Here is a 12,058-nt window from a genome sequence, read left to right as displayed (position 1 = left end):
GCGGGGCGGGAGGGTGGCCGGGGGCCCCGAGGGGCTGCTGTTCGGGGTTTCAAGGTCCGGGTGTCTGAGGCATGATCTGTGTCTCCCGTAGTTTAAGCAGATTTCCCAAGCTTACGAAGTACTCTCAGACCCAAAGAAGAGGGACCTGTATGACAAAGGAGGCGAGCAGGCCATCAAAGAGGCTGGCTCTGGTGGCGGCTTTGGGCGAGGGGCTGCTGTTCGGGGTTTCAAGGTCCGGGTGTCTGAGGCATGATCTGTGTCTCCCGTAGTTTAAGCAGATTTCCCAAGCTTACGAAGTACTCTCAGACCCAAAGAAGAGGGACCTGTATGACAAAGGAGGCGAGCAGGCCATCAAAGAGGCTGGCTCTGGTGGCGGCTTTGGGTCACCCATGGACATATTCGATATGTTCTTTGGCGGCGGTGGGAGAATGCAGAGAGAGAGACGAGGTAACGTGCCATCTTCCGACACTTTCCGGGACTTTACAGCGTGATCGCTGCGGTAGACGGGATCAAAGTCTCCGAGGAGAATGCCGTAGATGTAAGATTTTAAATAGCGTTAAAATGAAGTTACAGGCTTGATGTCAAAATTGGAGAAAACATTGTCCCTAGCCCTGAACACCTGAAAGCAGCAGGGGAGGACATTTGCTTCATACGGTGGTAGTTTGGTCTCTTATGCATTGTCTCATGTTAATAGCTAACCAGATTTCGTGTTTGGAAAGCCTTTAGCAGAGCGTAAGCCCAGCTGCTAATAGGCTGAATAGGAAACAATTATAAAACGATTTTTTAACTAAGCTGCAGTAAGTGTAGTGTCTAAATGTGAATTTGGCCTTTAATTGCAAGTAACTGTATCTAAATAAGATAGCCAAATCAAGTTCAGTCTGTGAAACCTTTTTGTTTTCCTGTGCTGTTCAGTGGAATTGAGTTGAAGCTGCAGTAAAATGCTGCTTGGAAATTAAAGTCCAGATTAATCACATTCGGAAAGACTAGTGTTAATTAAAATGGTTAAGAGCAGCGCTGACCCCATCACTTCTTACTGTAGAACTGGTGACAAAGGGAAGAAAAAAGCATTTGTATTGTTACACTGTGGTATCAAAGTATTCCTGGTAAGCCAGAACTTGGTATCCTTCACAAAATTAAGCCTGCGGTAGCTAAAGTTCTAATTAACTCCCGAGTGTAAAAATTAATTCTCAATTCAGTTTCCAGAAGGTCCCGTGGTGAGAGGAAGAAAGTACTCTGCTGACTGTAGACAGCGTCTCCCACTTCCTTGTAGAAGACATGTTCGCTTTGTTAAAACTGAAGTCCTGCATTATAAAACTTAAATGTATAAAGTTCTACATATTTTGTTTCTCTTGTTGTTTGTGCTTTCACAGAAGAGTCTCTGACTTACTCTAACAGAGAAGCGTTACTGACAAAGCCATTAGAATTGTTACCTAATTTGACATCAGATAGGAAGGGGCTATTGACTAATAACAAGATAAAGCTATATTAAAACAGAATGTTAAAGCTCATAGACTTGGTTTATTGTGACTTGAGCATAGTGACATGGGAAGTTCACGGTTACTTGGAGACCCAGCTTTCAAACCTGAGTAAAGATCCATTTTCTTTTACAGGCAAAAATGTGGTCCATCAGTTGTCAGTAAGTTTAGAAGATATGTACAATGGTGCCACAAGGAAACTTGCACTGCAGAAGAATGTTATCTGCGACAAATGTGAAGGTAACTGTGAAACTGAAACTAAACACAAGTTCCTTCTAAAGCTTTCAGGGGTTTTTTTCTGGTAGCGCATAACCATCCGCCTCCAACTTTCATTCTCAGGTCGTGGTGGTAAGAAAGGTGCGGTAGAATGCTGTCCTAATTGCAGAGGAACAGGCATGCAGATCAGAATTCACCAGATCGGGCCAGGAATGGTGCAACAAATCCAGTCCGTGTGTATGGAGTGTCAGGGGCATGGGGAGCGTATCAGCCCCAAGGACCGGTGTAAGAGCTGCACTGGCAGAAAAATTGTTAGAGAGAAGAAGATACTAGAAGTTCACATTGACAAAGGTGAGGTGTCTTACTAAGATGAAGTATTGAACTCGGATGTACTGACTGACTTTGCAGCACTAAAACGGAAGCTTTAGCAAATGCATGGTGTTGATTTGGTGAGTAACACTGCTGAATACACATACAGTAAAACTGCCCATTGCTGCCTTTAAAAAGTAGGAGCCTTGCATTTAGGGAAGGTTGATTACTTCTATGTTCACAACTAATACCTGTGCACATAACTAAGAATGAATTCTGAAACCTGCAGTATTGTAAGCGATGAATTATTTTTGAGTAACCTCATAGGTGTGGGTCTTGATCGGGTAGCTGGACCGATTAAAATAACTCATCACTTGTTGGTTCAGCTTGCCTGAGTTTTCCCTGCCTGTAGGGAAACCCTGCAGACTCCGATCACTTCTACTGTGTTCAGTGTGAAGGGGAACCAGGTCTGCTATAGTAACAGGGTGCAGAGACAGTGCTAAGCCTCTCATGCTTAGACCTCTGTTTGCTACGCAACCCTGACAGTGCTGCGTGGTGCAGGTACTCTGCCTGGCAAAATGCAACTCTATACACAAACCCTCACAGTGATGGGAGAATGCGACAGTGTTGAGTGACAAATGCATCTCTGTTGAGGAGGCTGCTCAAAAGCTGGTGGGAGAAGTCTCTGGAGTACTGCAGCTTGTAAGATAGAGCAAGCTGACAAGCACATGGCTTCTACAGACTTGCGCCTGATTACCACCTGCAACTGTTGTATGTGTAAGCACAACTTATGCAATGCCTGGATTTGTTTTTAACAGGAAAAATCCTCCAGTAACATTAAATATGAGGGCTCGTAGGGATATATTACTGACATTTTAAACAGGGAAACAGAGTTTCTTTTCCCTTCCCTATAGAAAAAAAGACTGAGCTAGCATGAGGCAGCTGAAATTTATGGCAGAGGGACTTGTGTGTGGGTGAAATGGGTTTCTTGCGTGACGGTTACAGTCCTAGGGAGAGTGCTTCTTGCACTTGGCAGGCACTGAGATCATGTTTCATAAGTAGGTCTGCCACATACATTTATAAAACTGAAGAAGCTGATTGGTCACTTGCTCTCAAAATGTATTTTGTACATAGTGTTTCTGTTTTCTTTTTAGTACTTGTGCATATAATGAAAGCTGTTTTGATAATGTTTCCCTTAAGGACATTGTCTTGGCAGGTGGCTGTTTTGCACTACAATTAAGCTTAATGATCTTGAGACATAGTTCAGGTTGGCAACACCAAAAATCTGTTTGACATGTGAGTGGATTAAAAAAAAACTTATGAATGCTTCAAGGGAAGGTCCTGATGTTCTAATTTAAAGATCCAGAGATCTCCTGGTACCAGCTTATGCCTATAAAAATATTTCTTATTGCTGCTTTTCACTTAAAAAGATTTTTAAATTGTTTGTTTGTTTGTTTTTTGCAATAGGAATGAAGGATGGTCAGAAAATAACATTCCATGGTGAAGGGGACCAAGAGCCAGGACTAGAGCCAGGGGACATTATTATTGTCTTGGATCAAAAAGACCACTCTGTATTTACAAGGTAAAAACTCTCAAGTCCTTTGTGTTAACTCCTGAGATGCCTGTCCACATGCTTCCTTGGTTAGCACTCACCTTTTATCTACTGGAGGTATCAGTAGACAGGATCATGTGGCTAGAACTCACCTGTGAGTTTGTTTGGGTGGGCAAAAGAGCACTGAGGTGTGCAGGAATCCTGGTACAACTAGTCACAGCCACTTGTGTTGTAGTAGCATGAGATATTCTTACGTGAGCATGGGCAGTGGAAGGGGATGGAAGGCAAACAAAACCAGTTACAGTTATTAAGAGTTTACAAAGCTTGAATTTTAAGAACTCTTAAAATACTGAGATTTTGTTTAATAGATGTGAATATTTGCAATTGTCTCCTTGCTCTTTCTAGGCTAGCATTCCATCACTTACCTCAGAAAATTACCATTTAGTGTAGGCAGCTGTTCATTGCCCACTTGGCTTCAAGGCACAGAAAACTTGTAGTGTGTTCACTTTTCCTCAGGGATCTTAACATGTCATAAACAAACTTACTGAATATAGCATGCACCTTTCTGACCAAAGGTGGTTTCCCACACTTCATTTTCTGCCTGAGTGTACTGGGCAGGGTAGTCAGTCCTGTGTGTTCTTTCTTGGAAAAGCAAAAGTGACTCAAGCAGCTTTGACCATGTCTCAAGTATTTCGTGTTACCAGACAGTACTGCTTGGTGTCATAAGCCTCCTTGTTTCAAGCTACTGCTTGTGGAATGAGTCTGTCCAGTACATTTTGGTCTGATTAAAAGCAACACTGGTCATCTTGCAGAAATGTCTTGTACTTTGTGTCTCACTGCTTCTGTTCAGAGCAGTAACAAGGGAATCAATGGATTTAGAGAAAGCATTTGTCTCAACACCAACCACTGACATTGTACTGATAAATAGGTACAGTGAGTCAAAGGTTCTTGGGAAACCTGCAGCTGGTCTGCCTGACTATCCTGTATGGTGCTGAGTGAGCTCTGGAAGTTGGTGACAGAACTCTATACCAAAGAACACAGCTCACAGGTTAAGAATCAGTTCTGTTTGCTTTGGATGAGCTTACTCAGCTGATTTTTCTTAACTTCCAGTGAAACCAGATACTGAATCAGCTATGCCAAAGGGACAGTCTGGGCCAAACTGTTTGCATGGTTACCTGGGACTTGAAGTCACAACTCTGCTGGCTGATTTTTGTCCATCTTTCTGCCCACTGCCCTCAGTTCTAGTGTCCTTAGATAACCCTTGATATTACTGGTCTTGTGGGGTTATGCTGAGGTCATGCTGCTCTGGCACAAGTAGAATGTTCCCCCTCTCCTGTCAGAGTCTAAAATAAACTTTTCAGGCAAGTCTCCTTCCAGAGACCTTTAAAACAGAGTGAGAGAAATAACTAAGTTCTTTGATTAGGCTGGAGGATTTTGTAGCCCGTGAACATGCAGTGCATGCAAGACGTCACTAGCACTGCCATACTGAAGTCAGAATAGACAATTAAAACAATTACGTTATGTCTTCCAGATACTTCTTGGTGCTTTTTAGAAGGTACTTTCATCATAACCCCGAGCAGCCATCACCTGTTCAAACCTCCCTAGTACCAGATCTTCAGAAAGCGAGTGTAACAGAATAATGTAGAGCTAGCTGATGCACTTAAGAAAGTATTAATCTACATAAAGGAAGGGATTAATTGTCCCAGTTGCAATGTTTAGGATGCCGAGAGATAACTTTTTCCTAGAATTGCAGAGGAGCGGTGAAGGGAAACAGGATGCAAGTGAGCCTTGCTGTATTTATTTATTTTCAATAAACACTTCAACACTTTGGATAGCTAGACTTGATCAGTAATGGCTCTCAGTGTGGGTATCATTCCTGTAATTGCTGGCTTGAGGTGCTGCATCAATATTCAGTATACTTTATTTAATTGCCTGGGCTTCTATTAAAATTACAGCTTTATTGTCCTTTCCGAGTTAAATACTGAAGTTGGGTATGATCCTTTTACTGCTTCTCCCTCTCTGTGACTGTTTTTGATTGGTTCTGCCTTAGACGAGATGAAGACCTTCTTATGTCTATGGATATTCAGCTGGTTGAAGCACTATGTGGCTTTCAAAAGCCTATCGCAACGCTGGATAATAGAACTATTATTATTACCTCCCATCCTGGTAAGTGTTGGTTTGCTCTCTGCTAGAAGTCCAAGCATACAGTGAATGTAAGCTGGAAATTCAAAGGAACAGAAACCTCCCATCTTGATGTACAAGGGATGTGTGCTGGTATCAAGCTTTTTTCCTAGTCTTTGCAGTACAGATCTTTAAACAAAAAAAGGATTTTTGGATAGCAGTCAGCAGTAACTTTCTCTTTGTGGGATACAGTAGCAGACCTTACCTCATGGACATACTTGTATCCTGAGGATACCTCATGAGAATTGAAAGCTGTGGGTCTCGGAAAACCACTTTTTCAGCCTTGGAACTGTTGGAGCCCTTAATAAATTTGTAAGTGTGCTTCCTTTGGGAAGCATAACAAGGTTACAAGAATGTCAAGACGTCAACCTGCTTTCCTACTCAGAAGTTACTAGGCAGTAAGTCCCTATTAGACGACCACATATTGGTGTACCTGTCTAACAGCAATGTAGAAGGTTACATAAATATTGAAGGGAGTTAAAACTAAAGCTGTTCTGTTCTTGCATGGATCGCTTCCTTTTTTTGGTCGTGGCTTTTTTTTTTTTAGGCCAGGTTGTCAAGCATGGGGCTATTAAGTGTGTGTTGAATGAAGGTATGCCAATTTATCGCAGACCATATGAAAAAGGACGTCTGATCATAGAATTCAGGGTAAGTGGATCAACTTACTTCCATGGTACAGTTCAGTACTGAATATCCATCCAAAATTTAACCTCTAAGCATTACCTTAATCAAGAAGAGATACCAATTATTGGATGTCCTGGTTTTGGTATTTGTTTTTAACAGTGATGAGAACATGTAATCCATCAAACAGAATTACAGTTCAGAACAAAGAAAAAACTTCTAGAACGCTCTGTGCTGAAAGCGTGTTAAGTACCAGAAGAATTTCTTCGGATACCTTGTGAATTTCCATCTGCTTGGCACGTTCTTTAGTTTCTGTCATCCTGTAGGAAGGATGGATTAGTAACTTCCCCTGTGCTGGAGCAAAGGAGTAGGCTGGAGAATGCTGATTTCTTCTCTGGAGAGAAGCTAATGCTGGGAGCTGTGGCAGCAGGTGCTGTCTGCTACGGTTTTTTGAGGAGATTCAGCCATATCTCTAATGTTGATATATCCTGTACTTTGCTTCTAGGGTGATTCCAGAGGGCAGCCTGAGGCAGAAGGAATGTTGAATAAGACTTGGTTAAGTTGCCAGAGTTAGAAGCTAACTTCTTGCAGGCATTAAAAATAGCCTAGTGACTTAGATTTTTTTTTTTTTGAGCACTGGGTTTAAGTCATCTGTGATGATGAAGCTGACTTTTTGGCAGATATTTGACCTGTAGTGGGATGGAAAAGGGCCAATTCAGGCAGACTTGAGTAACCCCAGTTCTTGATGGTTTCAGGTGAACTTCCCAGAGAGTGGCTTCCTCTCCTCAGATAAGCTGTCTTTACTTGAAAAACTACTACCTACAAGGCAGGAAATAGAAGAAACTGAGGAAATGGAACAAGTGGATTTAGTGGACTTTGATCCATCTCAAAAGAGAAAACACCACTATAATGGAGAAGTCTATGAAGATGATGAGCATCACCCTAGAGGTGGTGTTCAATGTCAGACATCGTAAATGGGCCAGTGAATAACTTGTGATGCTTGTTTTGTATGCATTAGTGGGGGAGTGAAGGACTACAAGCAGTTCACTCTCACCTCCTGCTATTTGTTGTTCTATCCAGCCATAGTTGTTTCTAAAAGCATAAAGAAATAAACTAAGTAATTAAACTGACTTTGCAATTTGTATAAAGCTCCAGGATGCAAGCTCAAATGAAGTTGATTGCACTTCACCCCTGCCTCTTGGTCAAGAAAACTCCTTTACCTGCTTGTCTTTATTCCAAGCCTTGTAATTCCTGTATGTGTGCAATTGCCCAGGCTTAAGATTCTGTGGTGTTCTTTCTAGGAATTCTAGATCTTACACTCTGTTAATAAAGTATGCACAAGTACCTATAATTCATGGTAAGATATAGTTAAGTTTTGTACCAGTTAGGATAACATGTTAATGTTTCGGGCTTGTACTGGTGTTTATTAAATAGGGACTGGCTCTAATGCAGCCACATAACACATGAAACTGACAAGGATGTGGTCAACCTTCACAGGCCCGTTAAAGTCATGCGATCCACAAGCTCTCTGAAGCTACTGCACCTAAGGTCAAATAGTCCCTTCCTCTGCCAGCTTTGGTCCTGACCCTGGAGCTAGATGTGAAGCTTGCTTTGGTTCATCGCTGGATACTGTTTGGCTGCTGTCCTGCACGATACTGTGTACAGAGCCAGTGGTTGCTTGGCTGCTGCAGGAGCTTCCTTCGCTACCGCGCATGAGTAAAAACCTCCAGGCTGTCTCAGCACACGTGGTTTGGAATCTGTCAGCCTGCTGGCATGTGAGGCTTGACTTCCACCTTAGTTACTGAAATCAGATACCCCTCGGTGGTGTGTCATGGAAGGCAGTACCAGCCCTCTTGGTAGGCATATGTGAACCTGCAGAGGAGAGAAATTTGCTGTCAGTGAATACAACCAACTGATGCATCTAGGATGTTCTGAAATTAATGTATTGTGTGCATTATTTTAAGCTGACTCTTGAAAATTCTGTGTGAATGTTCTAATTATTGTAGATGAAGCATTTCCAATATAATTACAAAATTGTTCATTGCCTCTTTTCTTAGACCAGATGTTGGCTTGAAGACACCACCCCCTTCTTTTTAGACAGCTATTCACAGAAAAATCTTAGCAAAAAAAGGTCTTTCAGAAAATATGCTGAGAAGACAGGTCCAGATTTAACCTCTAGTGTGGTAGTTTAGTCTTGTTCTACCATCTGGCTTGGGACAGAGCTTACGCTTTTCATACTGCTGCGAAGCAAAAGTGTCACAAAGAGAACTCGGTTTTCCTCCCTGGAAATAGCTGCTACATGACAGTATGTGTGTTGTAACTTGAATATCTGGAAACTGTTAGTCTTAGAAAACATCTCTAGTTCCTGTAAGTGTTAAGGTTTCATTTTATAAAGACGGCTGGTACCATGTTTTTTGTACCTCAAACGTAGTTCCCTTTCAGGTACCTACAGAATAGCAATCCCCTGCATGTTTTACCTATGTCTTTTTTTTTTTTCTTTCTTTCTTTGTCTCAGCAGGAATAAAATTCTGTAGGCAAAGCGTCTTTCCAAATTCTACTTGAATGAGCTCATCAGTGAGCTGTACAAATGTGACCAGCAGGAGCCTTTGCTCCATCAGTGGGACAGTTTGGCTGAGTCAAGGGGAGGAAGAGAAAGTAGTCCTACCACTGGCTAGGGCTGAGACTCCTGCACCGCTGTCTTGAAACTGAGCAGCACTAAAATGCACTACTTGTTTTCAGTTCAGTAAGCACCCTTGTCTCTTTCTTTCTTTAACCACTGGATCAAAACAGCTAGGGCAAACCAAACTCGGTGCAGTGCCTTGAGGATACAACAGGACATTATTTTGCTTCAGATGACTGTATTCTATAAAAAACCATTCCATAGCCTTTTTTTCCCAGGGAAGCTTTAGGTTTTCTTTTACCATACCCACAGCTGCATCAACACAGTTGAGGTAATGTTCCTGTTCTTGACTTACTCTCAAGACCATGGTGGCCAATTCTGCTTCATGCTTGTTGACACCACAGCTAGTCTGGAGGATGGGCCAGGTCTAGCTTCCAGGAGGGTGGCTGACCAGAGGCCTCCAGAAGCCTTGGCAGAGCAGCCCAGGGAAAGATGCTACTACTAATGCAGGAAGTGCAGCAGAAACACGAACAATTTAGCATTCTGCTTTGAAATGAGCTAGTGACTGACATAAAAGTTACATCCCAAAGAAGTACACAGGCAACAGTAGAGTAAGCCTTCAGCAAAAAGCACTAGCAAAGGAAGGCAAGAGCTATCAAGAAGGAGGACCCAGCCCTTAGACTTTCAAGCAGGATACTGAGTACAATGTATGGCCTCTTCCAAGCTTCTTAGTTCTCCTGTGATACTCTGGGTATCATACAGCTACAGCAAGCAGCAAAACATGTTCTGTGCCACTAAAAAGTGAAATAAGACAATTTTTTCTGACATCTTGTTGTTCTTGTGGGATACAACTTCCCATTTTGGGGAATGAACTGAATGGACAGCTGTAGAAATTGAGGATACAGTAGCACAAAATAGCTGCTTCCATGACAGCCAGTGTAGTAATCCAACCTATCATAACCTGACTTGATGTTTGCAATTACTTCCAGTGTTTCAGTTTCAACAACACCAAATTCATATCATCAAGCTTATAGTCGTCTATTACAATGATTCTTTCCACTGTGCACCAGGCATGTAGGACTTGTTTTTTTCCCCAGAAATCTAAATAGCTCCACTATTCCACAGGTTTGGTGTGAAACTGAGAACGCCCACTGCAGACTCATTTAACAGCCTGCTTTCATTTTTGCTTCTGCCTGTAAGACTTAAGGGCCTTAACTGTCCTCTCCTCTGTATGCTTTGTCTACCTGCTACCCAGCAGCAGTGCAAGAAGTTTGCTCAGCCTCGGGGAGTAAACTCCATGATCCCAAATCTGCTTTGAACTTGCAGTGTGATGCAAGGTAAAGCAAGCAAGCAACTTGTCCTATGACTTTTTCATTAGCAGCTTCATGTGGGAAGACATATTCCGGCTTCCACTTACGATTGATTGGTGCTCAAAGCATTAGTAAGGCACACTGCGAGAAGCAAGGTTTGATTTAAGCCATCCTTTTCCAAAACCACAGATAAATAAGTGCCAGGTTCCGTGTTTTCTTAGTAGGTAAGATGAGCACTATTATAGTGTCCAAAGAATGTGGGACTTCAACCACTCTAATATCTGCTTGCAGGACAACACAGCAGGGCATCATAATCAATCCAGGAGGCTCCTGGAGTGCATCAGTGAGAACTTCCTGACCCAAGTGATAGAGCCAACGAGGAGAGGTGCTCTGCTGGACCTCGTACTCACCAACAAGGGGCTTGTTGGGCCTTTGAAGGTCAAAGGCAGCCTTGGCTGCAGTGACCATGAGATGGTGGAGTTCAGGATCCTGAGAGGAAGGAGGAGGGTAAAAAGCAAGCTCTCAACCCTGGACTTCAGGAGAGCAGACTTTGGTCTCTTCAAAGATCTGCTTGGAAGCATCCTATGGGACAAGGTCCTGGAGTGAAGAGGGGCCCAAGAAAGCTGGTTAATATTCAAGACTCACCTCCTCCAGGCTCAAGAGCGATGCATCCCAGTGAATAGGAAGTCAGGCAAAAATGCCAGGAGGTCTGTGTGGATGAATAAGGAACTCCTGGCCAAACTCAAACACAAAAAGGAAGCATCCAGAGGGTGTAAGCAAAGATGGGTAACCTGGGAGGAACACAGAGACATTGCCCAGGCATCCAGGGATGAAATTATAAAAGCTAAAGCTCACCTGGCGTTGAATCTGGTCAGAAATGTGAAAGACAACATGGGCTTCTTTAAGTACACAGGTGGAAGAGGCTAGGGAAAATGTGGGTCCGTTGCCAAATGAGATGGGGCACCTGGTTACACAGAACATGGAAAAGGTTGAGGTACTGAATGCCTTCTTTGCCTCAGTCTTACTAGCAACACTGGCCTTCAGGAATCCTAGGTCCCAGGGACCAAGGGGAAAGTATGGAGCAAGAAAGATGTACCCTTGGTGGAAGAGGGTCAGGTCAGGGAAGACTTAAGCAAACTGGACATACGTAAGTCCATTGGCCCTGATGGGATGCACCCACAAGTAGTGTGGGAGCTGGCAGATGTCATTGCGAGGCCACTCTTGATAATCTTTGATCAATCATGGCAACTGGGGGAAGTGCCCGAAGACTGGTGGAAAGCAAACATCACTTCTGTCTTCAAGAAGGGCAAGAAGGAGGATCCAGGGAGCTAAAGGCCTGTCAGCCTCACCTCGATCCCTGGAAAGGTGATGGAGCAGCTAAACCTGGAAACCATTTCCAGGCACATCAACAACAAGAAAATCATCAGTAGTAGTCAACATGGCTTCACCAAGGGGAAGTCATGCTTGACCAGCTTGATAAACTTTTATGATGAAATGACTGGCCTGGTGGATGAAGGGAGAGCAGTGGATATTGTCCACCCAGACTTCAGTAAGGCCTTTGACACCGTCCCCCATAAGATCCCCACAGAGAAGCTGTTGATGTACAGGCTGAATGAGCAGTGAGGTGGATTGAAAACTGGATGAATGGCCAGCCCCAGAGGGTGGTGATCAGTGGAACAAAATCTGGTTGGAGGCCAGTGACTAGCAGTGTACTGCAGGTGTCAGTACTGGCTCCAGTCCTGTTAAACATCTCCAGTAACAATCTGGATGATAG

General features: G+C 43.2%; 1 protein-coding gene across 4 annotated transcripts; it reads left to right on the top strand.

Annotated features, from left to right (window-relative positions):
- The first annotated feature begins 95 nt into the window (after positions 1-95).
- On the top strand, positions 96-8,392 carry DNAJA1 (DnaJ heat shock protein family (Hsp40) member A1). Of its 4 annotated transcripts, none has more exons than XM_019473600.1 (8): positions 96-169; positions 348-447; positions 1,611-1,715; positions 1,815-2,042; positions 3,468-3,582; positions 5,603-5,718; positions 6,281-6,381; positions 7,110-8,392. In XM_019473600.1, exons 2-8 carry the CDS (start codon positions 390-392, stop codon positions 7,326-7,328), a joined length of 942 nt encoding a protein of 313 aa, XP_019329145.1. In that variant the 5' UTR covers positions 96-169; positions 348-389; the 3' UTR covers positions 7,329-8,392. The 4 variants fall into 4 exon arrangements, with proteins under 4 accessions (XP_019329145.1, XP_019329146.1, XP_009283310.1 ...); XM_019473601.1 differs by having other exon boundaries at positions 96-181; positions 360-447; XM_009285035.1 differs by lacking the exon at positions 96-169 and having other exon boundaries at positions 274-447.
- Positions 8,393-12,058: the final 3,666 nt, after the last annotated feature.

This window comes from Aptenodytes forsteri, unplaced genomic scaffold (genome assembly GCF_000699145.1).
Source record: "Aptenodytes forsteri isolate BGI_AS27 unplaced genomic scaffold, ASM69914v1 Scaffold167, whole genome shotgun sequence".
NCBI classification, from domain to species: Eukaryota; Metazoa; Chordata; class Aves; order Sphenisciformes; family Spheniscidae; genus Aptenodytes; species Aptenodytes forsteri.
Note: the sequence above shows the minus strand (reverse complement) of the source record. Positions and strands in the feature narration are given on the sequence as shown.

Excerpts from the sequence above, each read along its gene's own strand:
- DNAJA1 (XM_019473600.1), top strand. The coding sequence starts at position 390 with ATGGACATATTCGATATGTTCTTTGGCGGCGGTGGGAGAATGCAGAGA. Across the intron at positions 1,716-1,814 it reads TATCTGCGACAAATGTGAAG|GTCGTGGTGGTAAGAAAGGT; the intron begins GTAACTGTGAAA and ends TTTCATTCTCAG. Across the intron at positions 2,043-3,467 it reads AGAAGTTCACATTGACAAAG|GAATGAAGGATGGTCAGAAA; the intron begins GTGAGGTGTCTT and ends TTTTTGCAATAG.